Here is a 19,335-nt window from a genome sequence, read left to right as displayed (position 1 = left end):
CTGTGTATGCATTTTTGTGTATAGGTATAGACAGGCGTATCATGTGAAGTGAAATGTAACAAGTTTTGTGTTTCTCTGTTTCAACAAATATCATTGAGCATTGTTTAAGGTATGGTTTTTTTGACAGATTTCAGCAATATCTGCTACAGATGGCCCTAGCTTGAACTCCTAGGGTTACATTAAGAAGTTGGAGAATTTGCAGGCATTTCATGCTCAAGTTTTTGCTCTCTAACAAAGTGTACCAAAAATAACATGAGAAAAACTTGTATTTGCAATTAACAGAACAAGACCTAGACACAACCTCAAGTTTTGACCTTTAAATTCTCTAATTTTGGTGCCTAAATCCTATCAGCTTTCCAAGTAATTTTCATATATTAATCACCAGCTTTAACAATTATTCCTTTTGTCCAATTCTAATATTTTGGCATGTGCAATCAAAACAACCTCACATAAATTGTTCCTTCCCTCCAGAAATTCCGTGTAATACAACACAGACCCAATTATTCATTTTGTCTGTTCTGTAATATATTTTATTGCCTTACTCCTTTTCTGCTGTATACTTTAAGTTTTAGGGTGCAAAAACACCTGATCAAGTAAAGTACAGAAAAGTTGGTGCATTCCTTCAATGATCAAGTGGAAGTGTCAAATCCACTCAATGGAAATGCACAAAACAAGGTGTGAAAACCACATACCCTGACAACAATGTCTGGGCACCATCACACCTACCCCACACTGACATGTTTTGGAATTACAGAGCATGATGATTAGAACAGAAATGGCCCAGAGATTCACCTTTCACTACCACAGACTTCTGCACTCTTTGTAATTTTCACCACTCATACCCAGCTCAGGTGTGCAATTTTTTCCTCAGTGGTCTATCTGTATTTTCTTTTTCAAACCTGCAGTTCAGTTTTGTCTTTTGTACTAACCCAAGGAAAAGCAAGGGCCTAATCTAGCTTTTCTGGTTAAAACAAGCCTTTGGAGTGGCCTTTTCCATACTAATGCTTATATGATATTATTTCTTCAGAGATGCAAAGCTCTAAAATGTAAAATTGTCATAACAGGTACCAAACAGACAAGAGAAATCCTAGTCCAAACAACAGCTTGTTGTTATTCTTAGTGACATACTGCACATAATCTCTTTACACAGGATTAAGGAAAGATTAAAGCCAGGGACAGATAGAGGACAAAATAAAATAGCTTGACAGAATCTTTAATTTGTGTAAATTTAGGGAACCTGGAAAAGTACTAGAGAATTGAAACAAACCATCATCACTTTTACTGTATTACTGGTGTCTTAAGCACTAGCAGCAATTTTATATTATTTTAGATGTCTGGATTACCTTTCAAAATGTAATGAATAGCAACAAATCACCTACATTTCTTATATCCAAATACTAAGCTTTACCAAGAGTCCTACAACTGCATCCTAAACAAACTACTCAAATTATTAGAAACTAGGATGTATGACCCAATAAGACCTCCCACCCAGAGAAGCAAAACACACACAACCAAATATTACCAACCTGTTTACAGTAACTGATGAAATCACCAAAACTGTTTGCATGGCACAGTACTGTTCTCAATGATCAGACTGGCAGTATTGCACAGCACAGAATGTATGCTGATACTGATTTTAAAAGTAAAAAAAAAAAACAAAAAAACCCCAAAAAACTAAACTCAAAACCAAATCCAACCACAAAACAACAAACAAATTTTGCTACAAGAACCTTCTTGGTAGTGAATGCATATATTACTAAAGCTGCCAGTAATCAGGTACCATGACAGGTGGATCCAGTTCTTGAGATTAACCTCAAATCCATTACTCTAATCAAATACCAGCAGTTATCTAGAAACACAACACTCAGCTGCAGGAAAGAAGTCAGTAACATTGACAATAAATACCAGTGCTTTGAAATAGACTGCCTTAATTTTATTTTTTTTTTAAGTCCCTTAAAAATCTAATCTTGTTCCACTTGTATGTATCAGGCATTCAGGATGGGATATATCAAATTAAGAACTCCAGTTTGCTTTAAGTATTTTCCCCTGTTTTGTTCCAAACCAGCTTTGGTTTCAAACCAAAGTTACTCACACCAACTTTTTCAGCAGATTACCACCATACCAGCAAGGCTACCGCTTCCTACCCACATGAAACCCCTTCCCACTATGCAGTACAGCAAGTTTCAGGATAGCAGCGGTTTCAGTGCTGCCGGAACTGCAAGTCTCCAGTTTTGGGCAGTATCCAGAAGGAATACGAACGACTCATCTTTCAGCATCTGCACCACAGTAAGTTTCAATAAAACAGAGAATTGTTATGGTCGGAAGAGACCTCTGGAGATCATCTAAACCAAACCCCCTGCCAAGGCAGGATGACCTAGAGCAGGTGACACAGGAACACATCTGGGTGGGTTTTGAATGTCTCCAGAGAGGGAGACTCCACAACCTTCCTGGGCAGCCTGTTCCAGTGCTCTGCCACCCTCAATGTGAAAAATGTTCACGTTGAGGTGGAACTTCCTGTGTTCAGTTTATGGCCACTGCTCCTCATCCTGTCGCCAAGCACCACTGAAAAGACTCTGGCACCATCCTCTTGGCACCTGCCTTTGAGATAATTATGCGCACTAAAGAGATCTCCTCTCCGTCTTGAGAATGGAAACAAATGCTCGTTTCCACTCCAGTTCCACCTGGTGAAATCCAGCCGCCTCCCAAGGGCGCGCCAGTCCCCTCCTCAGCACTCACAGCGCCGAAGGGAGCGCGGCGCTCCAGCCTCTCACTCCGGCTGTGAAACTCGGCACCGCCCGGCCTGCCACTTTCACCCCGCTTCTCCTAAATAAAGTTTCGCCTCCTCTCATTAACCGCGGAGCTCTCAGGCCGCCAGGGCCCGGCTCTACCCCACCGAAGCTAAAGCAGGCAGGTTCCCTGTCCCCGCAGCTCCGCACCACGCGGCGCTCCCGCAGCCCAGCACTGCAGCGGGGCAGGTCCCCCACACGCGAGTTCACCGCACACCGACCCCAGCCCGCCGGAGCACGCCGGGGGCCGGCAGCACCCTCCCCTTTAGGAACGGAGCTCTGCGGGCTCCCGCTCCAGCCCAAACCCGCACCTCCTGCGTGCTGAGGGGACCCCAGGGAGGCCCAACCCCCGGGGCACGGGCGCTCACCAGCCCGGCCCGAGGGGGGCTCGCTCCCGTCCCCGCCGCCCCTCACTCACCGCGGCGCCGCGGGCGGAGCCAGCTCGATGGCGCCGAGCCCCCGGCCCGCCCGCCGCCTCCTTCAGCCGGGCCGCTCTGCCCCGTCACCGGGGCGACGGGCGCGGGCCGGGCCCAGGCTGGGGCGGGCCCGCCGCTGGCACCGCCCTCCCGGCCGCGGGCACGGCTGCCAGGGAGTCCCCGGTGGAGTGGAGGAGTGGGGAGGCGGTGGATAAACAGATCTGCCGGGAGCGAGGACAGCGCCCTGCTGGAAAGGGAGTGCTGCGCAACGGGAGCTGAACCCCGTGACGAGAGCCGCGTCACAGATTCCCTGAAGGTGGCCCCATGATAGGCGAGATCGTCTTTGGACAGTCCTCATTATAATTACTGCTAGTAGTAATTATATATTGAATATGTATTTGGTGCTCTGGTGAGACCCCACCTGCAGTGCTGCTTCCAGCTCTGGGGTCCCCAGCACAGGAAGGCCAGGGAGCTGCTGGAGTGAGTGCAGAGCTGGATGCTCTGTGATGCTCAGAGGGCTGGAGCACTTCTCCTATGAACCCAGTCTGGGAGAGGTGGAGCCGCTCAGCCTGGAGAAGAGAAGGCTCCAGGCTGACCTTAGAGCAGCCTGCTACTACCTAAAGGGAGCTTTCAGGAGAGATGGATAGAGTCTATTGACAAGAGCGTGGACAAAGGGAAATGGCTACAAATGGAAAGAGATTAGATAATAGGGGAAAAAATCTTTTCTGTGATGCTGGTGAGGCACTGGACAGGTTGCCCAAGGAAGTTGTGGATGCCCCTCCCTGGAGGTGTTCAAAGCCAGGCTGAATGGGACTCTGAGCATCCTCGTCTAGTGGAAGGTGTTCCTTCCCATGGCAAGGGGGTTGGAACTAGACGATCTTCAAGGTGCCCTCCAAATCCACACCATTCTATGATCTTATGAAAGCTACCAGCTAAGCCACAGTGTACTTAGGATTTGTAATTCCCACCTGTATTACTCACAGCTGTAGTGAAACCTGAGGGATTTTTCCCCCTAGCATTTTTTAAAAGTATTTATTGTAAGCAATTTATTAAAATGCAAGTTGCTAATACTAATGCAAGGGAGAAACTTTGAGTGCTCTATACATTCTAAAATATATGTATTTCTGTAACAAAAATAATAATGAACTTTCCACTTAGTCCTTGTAATCTTGCATTTCTCTAGGGTGTACAGAAGGCACAGTTAATAAAAATGGCATATTTAGTGTCTGATCCAGAGGTGCTTTTGGCAGGGAAGTCTCATTTTAAGCTTCAATTCTCAACATTTGCTTGAGCTTCCTATATTTTAATGTTTTTGAGAGTGCTGGGCAAGAAAAGGAGAAGATCATTTCATCACAATAAAAATTAGAAGCACCATGGAGGGAAAGGCAGAAAATTGTTTTAGAAATTCATATTCCTATCTGCTTCACCATGCTGGCAGCTCAGGCTTGCTGAGCAAAAATGGGAAGCTGTCTTCATTTTACCTTTTTTTTCTCTCCCCTCCCTGTTCCTCATTAATTGGTATGGTAACTTTGTGGTGGTTTAAGAACTGTTGACAGATTAATTGATTCTACCTCAAGTCAACTGAGTGGAACGTGGTGCTATGGGAATTGGTTTTCTGGAATTCAAAGGATTTGACCATTTGCACATAGCTTGCTGAAATGAAAGTACAAGAAAACAATGTTTTATTTTCTGAAACAAAATATGCCTGTTTCCTTTACTGAAATAAAACATCAGAGGTGACTGCCAGGTAAAATAAAGTTCAAAGGTGAGACTTGGACATGAGAAGGAAGAAAGTACCATAACCCACACAGCAGAATTCAGGCAGAGATTCAGCAGGAGCTGACTGTACATAGCAAAGAATTTAACCATGCATTAACCTCTAAGAATATGTTTGATCACCACTACGTGGATACGCCCCTACCTTAAATATGTGAAAACACCTCTCCACTGTCAGTGGAAATGATGCAGCAGTTACCTGTGATGTCCCCTCCCTGCCCTTTCCTCTCTTGACAGCTTAGCTGTGTCCTATGACTGTCCTTTCCCAGGAATGGGCTCTGTCCTCTTCCTCTGGTGCTGCCACTCAGTTTCATAAGATGATAGAATGGTTTGGGCTGGAATGAACCTTAAAAATCATCTAGTTCCAACCTCCCTGCCATGGTCAGGGACACCTTCCACTAGACCAGAAGTCTCAGAGCCTGATCCTAACCTGGCCTTGAACACTTCCAGGGCATCCATAACTTTTCTAGGCAAGTGCCTCACCAGTACCTCACCACCCTCATAGTAAAGGATTTCTGTCTAATATCTAATCTAAATTCACCCTGTTTCAGTGTACAGCCATTCCCCCTTGTCCTATCCCTACATGCCCATGTAAAAAGTTCTTCTCCAGCTCTCTTGCAGGCCCCCATTAGGTACTGGAAGGATGCTACAAGGTCAGCCCAGAATCCTTTTTTCTCGAGGCTGAACAACCCCAGCTCTCTCAGCCTGTCTTCATAGGAGGGGTACTCCAGCCCTCTGAGCATTTTTGTGGCCTCCTCTGGACTTGCTACAACAGGTCCATGGCCTTCTCATATTAGGGGACCCAGAGGTGGATGCAGCACTGCAGGTGGGTTCTCATCAGAGCAGGGCAGAGGGGCAGAGTCACCTCTCCCAGCCTGCTGGCCACGCTGCTTTGGATGCAGCCCAGGATACATTTGTCTTTTTGGGCTGCAGGCACACACTGCTGGGTCTTGCTGAGCAACCAACACCCCCAAGTCCTTCTCTTCAGGGCTGCTCTCAATCCATTTTCCCCCAAGCCTCTGTTTGTCCTTGCAACCCACATGCAAGACCTTGCACTTGGCCTTGTTGAACTCCATGAGGTTTGCACAGTCCCATCTCTCCAGCCTGTCCAGGTCCCTCTGGATGCCATCCCTTCCCTCCAGCATGCTGACTGCACCACACAGCTCGGTGTCACCAGCAGCCATGCTGAGAGTACATTCAATCCCACTGTCCTTGCTGCTGAACAAGGTGAAAATGCTCTTGGTTGCCTGTGGGGCATTTCCCCCTTATCCCCAGTCTAATTACAGCCACTTATAAGAGATCTAGCATAAGCAAGGTGTTGATGTTTAAATAATTTCTGTATTAGTTTTGCACAAGAAAAACATTTAAGTCTAAATTCTGTTACCAGGACCTCCTGTCTGTCAGTTATTGGTACTTTTTGTAATGGTCCCCAACATTTCACACACGTGAAGGCAGAAAAGCTGTAGACAGGACTTGCCAGTGTTTGAGCCAGGCTGCAACATGGTGTGGAGTTGCAGTACAAGCACTGCAAGCCAGTCACTTAACACTTCATTTTGTCATAAAGACAGGAGAGAGATGCTGTCCTGTGCTCTTGCTATGAACCAGGAAGCTGAAGGAAAGACAACAGGATGGAACAAAGAGACCTAGTATGTTTGTGAGCCCTGCTAAAGGACCTCTTAGAACATCTTTATGCACCTGCTTCCCTGCTTATTTTACAAAACAACACATGCAGACCCACTGAGTAATTTTCTGTTGAAAGGACCTCCTTTGGTTGTGGTCCTTGAAGGTGTTGATGCTATGCTCAAGTGCCAGCCAAAATACCTGAAACTGCCTTCTCCCTAACACCATCACAAGTACCAGCATGCATGTTGAAGCTTATAGGGATTGTGTAAACTTCATTTTTCTGTTTGTTTGAATAAGGTTGAGCCAAACTAGCAGTGTTTCTCTGTGATACTTACTTGCACCTGTGTCATCCCACTGATCTTTGTGTCTCATGTGGACTCTTGCAAGCCTGGAGAGGTGCTGTGCTGAAATGCACTCTCCGTTTTGCACAATCTCAGGTGTATCGCTACATAAGCACTGTGTGGTTCACCTCCCCTTTGCTCATATGAGTGACAGCCAGGTACTTAACTTTAGGCAGCTAGAACACTAAAGGCAGGAATCCAGGCATGGATAACCATTGTACACCACTCTCGTTATTTCTCAGGCAGAGGGATTTTAACAGGCGTGGAATTTTTCACTCAGTGTTTTTGGAGGAACCACTCCAGCACTAAATGCCTCAGTTCTCCCCTTTTTGTCTGCATGTGGCTTCTATTGATAAGGGTAGGAATGACATGATTTTTTCTAAATGCATCCCTAGAGCTGCACTGTGCATCCTGCTAAATGTTGTCTCTCAAGAAACATGCTCTACTTTGGTGAAAGGTGTCTCAGTTGTTTTAGGCAGCTTTCTCCCAAAAAGATACTAAGAAAAACCCCAGCAATCTAGAAGAAATCCCAGAAAATCCCCAGGACAAAAAAGTCTCATATTCATATCTCAAATCATATTCAACTCTGTTACACTCTGGTTTCCACTCCTGCAACTCAAGCAAAGCTTGTCTCTGCCTTTAAGGTGATAGATTGTACCCCCAAATGAAGAGATCAACTACTTCAGGCTCAATAAGCCCAAAACAGCCAAGTTCCTGCATGCCTTGTTTGCAGCATTTAGCACATTTGGAAAGCCCAGAGATAACCTAGTTCCGGAAGAGGAGCAAGGGCCAAGCAGATTGCTCAGACTCTCACAGGAATTCTGTAGCAGGACTGGGTGGTGGTCATGGAGCAGGACAGTCTGCCAGGCTCTGTCTGCCCTCCATGAGGTGTGACGATGAAGTGATGCCCACAGGTATTTGAACCTGTCAGGTGTGTGACACCTGCCTACATTTCGTGGGTACATGAGCGAAAAACATTGTCACAGAACCTCTTGTCTCTGGGAGGCATCCATTAAACATTTGGGTTTTTAACCTTTGCCATTCTGGGGCTGCTGTTTTGGTAAAAAGGGCATCCTCAGCATGGGTACAGGTGGTGCTTTACCTCAGTAGGGCCCTTGTAACCCATTTGAAGCCAGAGCCACAGGAGGCTGAGATTTGAAAGCATCTTCTCCTCCTCTCCCTCTGTGACTGTGCCATTACAACTGGAGTTTGTTAGACAAAGATACCTGTCAGAGTAGAGGGTACAGGCTGGTGAAGGGCTCCTCTCAGATGCTCAATGCAGGACCAGAAACCACACTTGAAAGGGACAATTAATGGGAAGAGAAGGTGCTTACTCAGGGACCATCTTGCTTCAGGATGCTGCTTTGCCTGAGGAATATGCTTTTAAAGTCAATGCTGCAGCTGTATAGACCTACAATGAGGCTTTCAATTTCAGCTTTTTTTTTTTCTCTTTCTCTTTTTTCTCTTTTTACAGAAGCTCCCATTGCCTTTACATTTATGGATTTTGAAGAGAAAAGCTGTCTACAGCTCTAGACTTTTTCCATCTGATTTTTTTGTCTGTAAATGTAACATACAGCTAATCTCATCCCAGACACTTGTACATGAGAGGAGTCAAGGTGAAGAAAGACTGCAATAACCTTTAGAGCAGTTTTGTTTGTTGTACTGCTCAGATGATGTAGCAAGGTAATCGCCATCATAGTTTTCCACTGTGCTTAAACAGCTGTCATGTTTATTATAAATAAATCCACACCCTAAAAGTAGCATCTAAACACAATTGGCTGCATTTTCTTTACTAGTGTACAAAGTTCTGCTTTAAAAGCTATGTTTAATTGGAGAGCATAACAATTTAAGCATACAATTACAATGACGAGTTTAATACCAGTAATGTAAGCAGCATGCACCCCCCACAGCTTGTCTGTTTTAATAGCTAGTAGTATTTTAATAACTTGTGCTTAAGTTATGGTTGGCTAACTCCTCTAAAATCACTATAAAATAGAGCAATTTACAGCTTTAATATTTTCCTTGATTTTCCTATCTGCAGTGAATCTTTCCAGCTTTTTTAGTCATTTTGTTTTGCCTTATTCCCCTCTTATACTTCCCCCCCCCCCTTAAACTTACAAGCCTTGATTATTATTTGACATGTCAAATGCCTCAATATGATTTGACATACAGGTGAGAAATCCCAGTTCTGTAAACAGGCATAGTGTTATATACTCATAAGCTCTAAAATTTCACATCAGTCTTTCTGGGTAATAACTCACAAACCACCTTTTTTTTTTTTCTTTTTAAGGGTTTTAAAGTATGTGGGCTAATTATCAGATTGATGTTGTTCACCTGAATCTCATCTTATCCGTAACTTAAAACACTTGGTAGAAGAATTACCCTAAGAGGTTAACAAAAGCTAAGGGAGATATACAGAAAGTATACTAGAGCTAAAAGGCAAGGTAATCTTGCTGCAGGTGAATTAATTTAGTATTTTTGTGAATTACATCTTTGTCTGGCTTGAATTTTTAAAATGCTGAACAATCCACTGCTGAAAGAGGATGCTATTAACTAAATTCCTGTGGGGCTCAGTTTGACATCTCAGACTGAACACGCTTATAAAAACATGGTTTTCATAAAAATATAAAAAGAAAGAAAATATACTACATCAGAAATAACTATTTTTAAATTACTGTTTAACTGTTCTTTGAAAATACAATTTGTTTACCAGTTTAATGACAGCTTCAGTGCATAGAACCTTATAATTCTAACTAACCAGCTGCTCTCATTACTTTACATGGTGCCTTGCTTTTAACTGTGATTTCACATTTATTGAAAGACTACAGTAGTATGCTGCTTCTGAAAACACAGCAAAAATATACATAAGACAGAGGTAAAAAAAAGTGTTCAAAAAGTCAAAGATACTTGGTAAACTCAATAATGATATCAAAAGAAATTTTTTTACCCTGATCAGTCCCCTGTGTCTACTTAGCTCCCTTGATTGGCACACACATTTTGGGTCAGGGTTCTATTCCCAAGTACTAGGTGGTTTTCAAAATATCTTTAGTTTTAAACCAGTACTGCTCTGGTTTTTCTTCTTTCCAGATTAAAGAATAAGTTGTTTTTGGGATGAATTTGGAAATGCATTTCTTTGCGATTTCTTTTCTTACCTCAGTTTGGAGATTTTGTTTTGTAACTTCTCTGTTGGCTGATTGTTTAATTTCCAAAGTAGTGCTGTCATGGGGAGCTATGTTTACAGAGAGAAAAGTCCCTTGGGAGAGGGAGAAAGACCTGATGGAAATGGAGTGCAGAGAGGCAGCCAGGAAAGGTTCATTCAACACTGACCTGTACTAAGCAGCTGGGATGTTGCATTCCTAGACAGGACCAGCTATATTCATGGGTAAAGAGAATTCTGCACCAATAACCAATTGGCCTGACCAGCTTGCCAGGCCCCTTTAAGCAAAAACCAGTTTCACTGTAAATGGTTTTCAGGACCACATAAGTTAACTCTGACAGCCATGTGATGCTGAGCAGGCTTGGTGGGGGTCACCTGAGCCTTCCTGCTTCCAGGCTGAGTGTTACAGGGCATCAGTTCCTGGTGTGGCTTTTCTGGGTTGTCCTTATGTAGGAAGGCGGGTAGTCTCTACTCTTGATACAGGGGATCAAAAAGCAACGTGAATTTAGCAAGTTTCATTTCTCAGGTTTCAGGTTTTTCGTTTCTCATTTCAGAGAAACTCAGCTGATCTTTCCATTCATCAAAAGGATCATGGCAGGTGAATGAACCATTCAGGTGAATTATTCTGCAAATTGTCTTGCTTCCACATTTCTGTTATTTCTTTCTTTCCCTGCCATTTCCTTCAGTTGACCATAATCTATAGCCACCTTCCTTCATTTTTTTCCATTACCTGATTAGTCTTTTCTTTCTTACAGATGGAGCATTTTCTCTCAAAGCTTGAGGCAGGAGTTGTGGCTGTAAGCGGATTGCACTTGCTGTCAGAGGAGGCTGTTGACTTCCAGAGGAGCTGTGCCTCCATATTACCTTCTCCGAGGTGTGTTTTGGGCTCAGTTCCTTGTGCCATTTTAGAGATTGTGTGGGGTTTCTTTGAAATTAGATGCAAAATATAATTCACTCAGCACACAGCTCCAGAAAGGTGCCTTTGGGAAAAAGCTGTCTTGATGTTTTGCTTCCTTATTTCTCCTCAAATCCCAAACTACTTGACTTAGCACTCACACGGTCAGCACAATAACTTATTCTCCCATCTGCAGGTATTTGCCATTTAGGGACCATTTAGTCAATATTCAGCACTCTCAAACCTTAGGGCCTGGCCTTCATGCTCAGCAAAGCTGTTCCCCAGAGGCAGCCCATACCGATAGCTCTCCATCCCCTCATCTGGTTTGGATTTTGTGGGGATGGAGTCATGCTGGTAGAGCAATGCTGACTTTATCATCCCAAAGTCTTCCTGAATTTTCATCCCTGAATAGACGGCACCTGAGATGTTTTCTGCCACATGAGTGTAGCTCTGGATGTTTTTCATGTCGCAGAGGTTGTCGCTGTACTTCAGCACGGGTGGCTTGTAGGCCTGGTAGGACACCTTGGTGGTGGTGGTGATGACCGTCTGCAGTGGCGGGGCCATGGGAGCGGGGCTGGGGCTGTACCTGCAGGGATAGTCCCCACTGCAGTAAGGGTGGGGAGCACTTGTTGCCATCTGCCCATAGTCACTCCAGTCTCCACTGCTGGTTTTCCCCCACGCTGGTTTCAGTCCATAGTGTCTGCCAGGGTTATCAAAGCTCTTATCATGGCTGGTCACAGCATTGTAGTGAGGCCCGTTCAGACTGAGGGGGTCTGCATCAATGGCAGGACTGGACAGATCTTTGTAAAATGTCGGGTAAGGGCTTGAGCTTACAAAGGTAGGAACACCAAACTCGTAGCTGCATGGCATGGGCATGTAGATCCTTGGATTTGGGCATTTAGGGTATGGCGATAGCTGGTTCTCTTGGAAGCTGGCTGAGTCGCAAGGTGCATTGTAGAGGTCTGTGTTCTGCAATGAAGGGTAAGACTGGGCTGGAATTGAAAAATTGGTGTCTGTGAAGATACTGACTCTTTCTGGGCCATCCATGCAGTGAAAATTCTGTAGGTTATTGGTGTAACCACTGCTGTCAAGGTACCTTCCTGCCTGACAAGGAGAAGTATATCTTTAAGATACAGGAATCAATACTGCCCACACACATATGTCTCAATACTTGTGCTATTGCTAGTTTCAGCCCCAAATTAACAGATGTTACTTTGTTATTAGCACACATTAATAGCATGATGTAAAGCTTTGTTTTGCCCTGGGATCCCCAATATATGCTTATCACAGCTTTTTAATTGACAAAAAAAGTCTTCATTTATGTCACCTTTTTCTTTCGCTACTGACTTTGACTTACCTCTGAATTTAGAGATCTCTTTTTCTGGGAGGGGTGATAAGAGGACATTTGCTTCTTAATGGCACTTCTTCTTGCCTCTGCCTCCAGTTTGCTCTCTGGCCGGGGGTGGTCATGGACTCCTTTAGCCTAAATTAGGATTTACTGAGAATTAGGTGTGTACCTAGAATAGGGGAAGATTAGAGAAAATGCTCTATGTAGCAGGAGGGGTAGTCACAGCATGGTCTGTGGCTTGGCATAAGAAAAAAGGAAGGAGAAACTAAACGAGAACAAATTAATTGTGGAAAGAAACATATAGCATAAAGCATGATTTGGATGTAGATAGAAGGAAAAAGTAAGGGAGAAGTCAGTGAGGACTGCAGAGCTGATGAAGGAGCAAAAGTGACATCCAGGAGTAGATAATTAGAACCAAGGGGAAAACAACCCAAAAAAACCCATAGTTTAGTTGGTTTTCTGCAGTCCAGTATCTCAGTTCTGCCTTATAAACGCATAGATATATGTATAGTATAAATAGGCTTTAAAGAGGTTTCGTGCCACAAGATGAAAAATATTCTCTTAAAGCAATATACCTTCTTGAACAGGAATTAAAATTATATCCTGGAAAACCCTCTGAAGATGCTCTGCTATTGAAACATCTGTGGGTATGCAGATCTACATAACCAAAGTTACACTGGCATATGATGAAGTCGTGGACACTACATTTCCTTACTCATTTGTCTGAACAGAACTACATACAGTCCCAAACACAAAGCAGGAAGCTAAAAATTTCTTTTAAAACACTATCCTTTCTCAAGCAGAAATTAACTTCTAAGCAAGGATTGATCAACTTTTTTGATAGTAAAGTCTTCCAATTTTGCATGTCTGTAAGACAACATTTGATGAAGAATAATATAGGAGAGAATCTGGGAATATGGCCAGTTTTCTTCCATTTATAGACTGGAAAACAGAATTCACTGCTGTGTGAGTCAGGGGAAAAAATTATCCAGGAGAAAATGTAATCTCACGGAACAGAAACTTTTTGTTTCATTTTTGTTCCAATATTGCTAGAAAAGAAAAATCAAGATGAAGCTTCAAATTTCAGCTAAGATTCTTATTTTTTTTCTGTCAAGATTTTAAATCCTTCAAAATTCAGAGACTAGTTTCACATGAAGTAGAATTTTTATGTTTCAACTCATGTGAATTAAGTAGGACTTTTTTTTTCCTATTTTATATTTATTTTAGTAGCAAATAAATATTTGGAAATAACATTGGAGACATCCAGTTGTCATATGCACCAGGGTGCAAGACAACATTTTTGTTCATATTTGTGTTCTGTAAAGAGGAGAATTTTACCCATCAGTTTTATTGTAGTTAAAATTGAATATTGCCAACCCATAAGTACCGCTTTCAAAGAGATAGCCAAGTGTTATTGTTTTATTTGTTCTTATGTTTATACTCAAGAGAAATGTTCTTATGTTTACGCTCAAGGTGTAGTCATGGACTACACCTCCATCATGCTCATCATGGTCTGTGTTACATAAAAAGAGAGGGGGAGGAGGAAGAAATATCTCTCTGAAATCTCTCTCTCATTTTTTATGTAGTGTGAATAAATACATACAACTTCTTTCTACCTGGAAAAATATTGCTTTTCCATCAAGCCTCCAGAAGTTTGTGACTGGATAGCCGCTGTGTCCTCGGCAAGGAATCAACTCCAGTGCAGAGTTACAGTTGGGGCAGGCTTTCTCTGTGAACAGACAGAAACTGCTGAAGAGATTGGTTAAGGACAAGGATGCTGCCTGAGAGTAAACAGAGATCAAGAGCAACATGATCAGACTTTTCCAAAATTCAGATTAACATGTATTGTTCAAGGAAATGCAATATAGACTACCAAGCATAGCTAAATGGTATGAACTAGAGCTGCCCACTAGATGTACACACTAATAATTTAAAGGATTTAAATCCATATCCCCTTAAATATTTGCAAACAGACATTGATGAAATTTGGAATTAATCAGTCATTGCAATTGTGCCTTAGCCTGCATGCAAGTAAGGGTGACTCCAGCTTGGAAATCAAGCCCGGATGAAAGAAACGGGGTCCCTTGGGCATCGCAGCTCTCTGGGTGCCTCTCACTTTGTTGCTTCTGCCGAGCCTTGTCGCATATGGCGGGGCGGAGCTGCAGCCTGGCCCCGCCGGGCAGGGCGCAGCTCCGGGCGCACACCACCACGCCCAGGCAGGACTTCTTGAGGATCTGGCAGTTGTGGTTGTTGGTGTTGCGCATGGCCCAGCCGCTGAGGTGCCGCTGCGCGTTCTTCTCCTCGCTCGAGTAGATGAGCCGCACGTAGCCATCGGGCCACTCCTGGAAGGCGTCGAAGTGCTTGGGCTCCTGCAGCACCGCAGGTGGGGTGGCAGGCAAGGCAGCAAGGAGAAAAGCAAGAAAACGTTTTTAGCATATTATAACCTGCTATTTTTGCAGAAAAAGAAATATTGAAATAATAGCTTGTTCAGAAGTGCTCTCTATAGGGCAATCTGAGATTCTGTATCTGAAAAGAAAGTCAGGATCCTTTCCTCTTTTGTATCATGACCCGTTGTAGCACGGTCTGCTGACACATATGCCTTTTACAGGGAAGTTATCAGCTGTAAGATGTCAGCCTTACTCCCAGCAGTTACTGACCAGTGTGCCCAGACAGGACACAAGCCACCCAGATCATGACTGCTATTAAGTTCTCCTTGTTGTGGGACAATGTAGCTGCAGGCAGGAAACTAGAAGTTTTAGCTATGGAATGGCTTTCTAAAGTGCATCTAATATGATTTGAAATAGGCTTTTCCCAAATAATAGAGATAAAATGATTTGTCATTGTAAACGTACTTACAATATACGTGTAGTGGCACAAACAAAGAATATTTCAATTTGGGATTTCACATCTTTCTGGAGTTCATTACAAAAATATAATTACCAGAGCTATGAATGAAAATTTTCAACTGCAAATATTTATAATGCAATACATATTTAACATATGTATGTACATATGTGGGAGCAATCCCAGCAAATAGTAGGGAACTACCAGCATATACAGACATTCATTAACACATAACAGCATGGGCTCTGTAAACTTAAATAAACTCTAAGATGAAAAAAGTTGCAAATTAAACAATGCATTTGAAACTCACAACTGCACAAAAGTGGAATGCTCATTGGCATTAAAGTGTTGCATCAATAAACAAAAGAAATAATTAGATAACTCGGGTAATAGTAGTAAACAGTCAATTCAAGCTCCAATTCAACATTTCTTGAACGAGGAGGAGGAGGGAGAAGGAAACTGTCCAAATGGAGCCACAGGTTCTTATAGGAGTTCATATCCAGCCAGGCAAAGCTATGCATCAAATCCATACTTTCATTATAAGTGACTTTATAAAGACTACAAAACCACACAAAGTGAAAAGAGAAGCAAAGCAGACGTAAAACAAAGCTTTGCTTAGAGCGAAGTTCCGCTGTTCCCCAGCTCCGGGTTAGAGCTGGACGGAGACTTTCCCCGGTACCTCCCGCCCACCCGGTACCTGCGGCAGCTTGAGGTCGTTGATGTCCCAGGTGAGCTTCATGGCAGACAGTGGCCGTGGGTGACGGCTCCCGCTTTTTTATGCTGTCGGGGCGTCGCCGAGGTGTGGGCGGAACAGCAGCACCATCACCGAACCCCACCGCGGCCCTGGGTGCGGCAGGAGCTGCGCTGCCCCTCCACACCGCAGGCGGGTTTCGCTACCCTCACCTGGAGGTGTGTGACGGGGGATGGATGCAGGGGTTGTGTACGATCCACCCCGCAGCACTGAGGGCCGTGACCTCAGCAAATTTGAGCTGGGTTTGGAAGTCTGACCTGGCAGGTGCGGGGCTCTGCCGCTCGCTCCCGCGGAGCTGCCCGCAGCTTGTAAAGCCTCCGGAGAGAGGCAAAGATGCTGAATAACCTGCTCTTTGGACGTAAACGAAATCGGCGTTACTCGGCAGGTTGCCCCTTCACCCTGTGCTCTATAGCATCTGGTGTAAAGTGCAAAGTTGGTGTTGGTATCATTGTATTGATAGGCGCATTTTAACTTATTGGTCATTTACAGTTTTTTTGTTACCCTTTTATTTTCGGAAGAAATAGCCGATGGGGTCTGAAGTTTGGACCTTTTTGTTTGGTTGGTTTGGTTTTCTTGAGCTTGTTTTTCTTTTTATTGCTTTTGTGGTTTGTTTGGGATTTTTTGGAGTGGGGGGGAGATTATCGGAGGGAAGGGGGAGACAGGGTTTTTTTCTTTCTGTTTTACACACCAGAAATCAATCCACAACAGCACAGAGAATGAGCCGTTGAACCCCCAGCGCTGCAATCACCCTTTAAACGATCCCACCTGTTCGCAGCCATTTTTCTCATTCGCTTCCATCCTCTCTGGTCCAAAATTTACTGATCCTAACCCTCAGCTGAGCACGATAAAGCCCACCCAGCAGCAGCACACGCCGGCTGCGGTATCCCTCGGTCGAGAGCAGCCCCCCGGGGAGGCTCTGAGCTCCTCCTTTGCACCCCTGGGCTCGGCCGGGGCCGTGTCAGTGCTCCAGCGCCCGGGTGCCGCACAGCTGCGGCTTTTTAGGGCGAATGCGAACCGCGTTGCTTGTCCTCCTTTCCCCCCCCCCCCCACTGCTGGGGCATAGAGTGAGGGCTTGCTGAGGAAAGGAGAGTGCTCGGAGCTGTGGGAAAGGCACCCTCCACCCAGCAGCAGCGGGTCCCGGCCGCGGGGAGTGAAGCAGCCCCCGCGCCATGGCCCAGGTGAGCGGAGAGGGCACCCAGAGAGAGGGCGCCCCGCGCTCCCTCCGGGGGATACCTGCGGGCCTCCCCGCGGCCGGCAGAAACCTCGGGTTGGGAGCTGTTGGGGGGGTTTTGCAGCTTAGGTAATGATGAAGGAAAACCAGCGTTTTGGAAGCGAGGGGATGAGTAAGTGCTCTTCAGCTTTGGGGTGGAAAAAGTTGTTTGGGTTTGTTTTGGTTGGTTGGGTTTTCTTTTTTGGGGGGGACAGGGAAAGGAGATTTTTTTCCTGTATTTTTCTCTTCCTTTTATTTTTATAGGAAGAAAGAAGTGAAGAACGAAATAGAGATGTGAGTGGCAATATGGCAGACAGAGCAGAAGACTATGTAAGGATCTTTTAAATGCATCCTTATCTTTATCTTACATATATATATAATTGTTATTATATATATTTAAAGGTGCATTTCTTAAATGCATATAGCATGACCCAGAACTTTTAGTAATTTTATTTAAAGTGGGAAGTGCAGTAGTCCTCTTAATCTTTTCTTTAGTAAGTGGGAAGAAATTATTGTAATAGTTGGGAGGCTTACAAACTGGCTATACTAAATTGCCTCTTTCCTTACTCCGTATCTTTTATGATTATTCAGTTTCAAGGGTTCTGTCTCTTTTGGACATTAAGACTGATGTTTCACTTCAGATGTAGGAGAAAAATAAAAGTAGAGAAACAAACAATATAAAACAAATAAATAGAAACTTGCAACTTTTAAAATAGCATTACAACTATTTAATCATAATTAGTGCTGCTCCAATTTCAATGCCTGCTTATTTTACTCACTAATTGTTTTCTTCCCTCTACAGCTCGAATCATTGCTCATTGATGCCTTTAAAGGGAAGGGGTTTCAAAAAATTGATGAACTGCTTCAAGAGAAGGAAGTAGAGCTTCCCCAGAAATACAGTGAATCTCTCTTTAACCAGCTGGACAAAGCACTGAGAAAGGCAAGTACCATAAATAATCTCAAGTCTTCTAACAGCCAACTCAGAGGGTAGCAGGCTAATGGTGCATGGCCTTCTGTGTTTCTGTAGGAGCTGGATAAGAATGAATTCAAGAATGTTTCATTGCTGCTGAAATGTATTCAGCTCTACCTTAAAAGTGATCTTCAAGAAGGGAAGAGCTTGTTTATTGAGCAAGGACTGGTATCAAAGATGAGTATAATACTGGATGCAATTTACTAATGTGATTTAGGGTTGTTTGCATCAGTAAAAGAACTCTAAGGAAGTGAAAACTAGAGGATGGCTTGTTGGCTACACAGAAAAAAAATATTTTTTAACAGATTTAAAAATATACTTAATATGTTTTTTATATATATATATATAATGAACTGAGTGGGGAAAAAAATATTTACTCTCTTATTGCTTTTGGTGTAGCAGCCAATTTTATGGCTCCACATATTACCTGATTTAAAGGGTTGGGTTGTTTGGGGTTTTTTTTAAGGTGATAGTAGAAGGAGAGCATTAATTTCTATAAGTCCCATTAGTGAAATGATGTAGACTTTTTAAATGCATTTTAAATGCTCCAGCAAAATACATTTTACTAAAATACAATTTTAGTAATAGAACTGATGAGTACTTTGTGCTTTGATGTTTTTAAAAACTGAGATATTATTTATGAAGGTCCCTCTCTAGTTATGTAGCAAGCTTGATGCATTAAATCTGCAATTGTGTTTTATCTTCTGGCACTATATTGATTTCAGCTGGTAATAATTGTAGTAGCAGAAAGGCAATTGTGCTGAAGATGAGTAACACCTGGATCTAACACAGGTGCTAGGAAACCGCTAACACATGCTCTCTCTTAGCAAAGAGCTAACTGAGGAGTCCTCAGTCCAAAATGCTGTATTCCTGTCTTACAGTTGCTCAAAATTCCTGGAGATATGGAGATAAATTAATAAATTTTTTCCGGTCTGATCTCCGTACTTCCAGTGGAACGTAGATTTGTAGTTCACTATTTGTGTGTGATGTTATGCAATGTTTAAAACTATGAAGTATTAAAATATTTACTTTGAAAAAGCTTGAAAAAATTTTACAGTATTTTGTTGTGAGTTGATATCCTCTACAGTAGTTTTGGTGCCACTAGCAGCATGTGTCGTGTCTGAGCATCACAAGTGGGTGCCTTGGACAAGAAAGGAGGATAAAAGGAGGGCTAGGGAGGGAAGGGGGAAATGGCACTTTTCATGTCCTTCTGGCAAA

General features: G+C 43.5%; 2 protein-coding genes across 3 annotated transcripts in view; both read right to left on the bottom strand.

The window, feature by feature from the left end:
• The window catches only part of MAK (male germ cell associated kinase), a 29,862-nt gene extending 26,556 nt beyond the window's left edge, over nucleotides 1–3,306 (bottom strand). For both annotated transcript variants that reach the window (XM_066558611.1, XM_066558620.1), the window contains exon 1: nucleotides 3,205–3,306. The gene's annotated coding sequence lies outside the window, so the exon portion shown is untranslated. The remainder of the gene's footprint in view (nucleotides 1–3,204) is intronic.
• A 7,910-nt stretch (nucleotides 3,307–11,216) lies between these two features.
• On the bottom strand, nucleotides 11,217–15,925 carry GCM2 (glial cells missing transcription factor 2). Its single transcript, XM_066545247.1, has 5 exons — nucleotides 15,884–15,925; nucleotides 14,459–14,711; nucleotides 13,959–14,071; nucleotides 12,352–12,477; nucleotides 11,217–12,098 (listed from the first exon to the last, which is right to left on the bottom strand). Exons 1-5 carry the CDS (start codon nucleotides 15,923–15,925, stop codon nucleotides 11,217–11,219), a joined length of 1,416 nt encoding a protein of 471 aa, XP_066401344.1.
• Between the last annotated feature and the right edge of the window lie 3,410 nt (nucleotides 15,926–19,335).

This window comes from Molothrus aeneus, chromosome 1, assembly GCF_037042795.1.
Source record: "Molothrus aeneus isolate 106 chromosome 1, BPBGC_Maene_1.0, whole genome shotgun sequence".
Lineage (NCBI taxonomy): Eukaryota > Metazoa > Chordata > Aves > Passeriformes > Icteridae > Molothrus > Molothrus aeneus.
This window is presented reverse-complemented; position numbering and strand designations above follow the sequence as displayed.

What these genes read in the sequence shown, in the direction of transcription:
- GCM2 (XM_066545247.1), bottom strand. Translation starts at nt 15,925, where the DNA reads ATGAAGCTCACCTGGGACATCAACGACCTCAAGCTGCCGCAG. An exon ending in ACGACCTCAAGCTGCCGCAG is followed by an intron (nt 14,712 to 15,883) that starts GTACCGGGTGGG and finishes GCGGTGCTGCAG; the next exon opens with GAGCCCAAGCACTTCGACGC. An exon ending in GAAAAGCAATATTTTTCCAG is followed by an intron (nt 12,478 to 13,958) that starts GTAGAAAGAAGT and finishes ATCCTAATTTAG; the next exon opens with GCTAAAGGAGTCCATGACCA.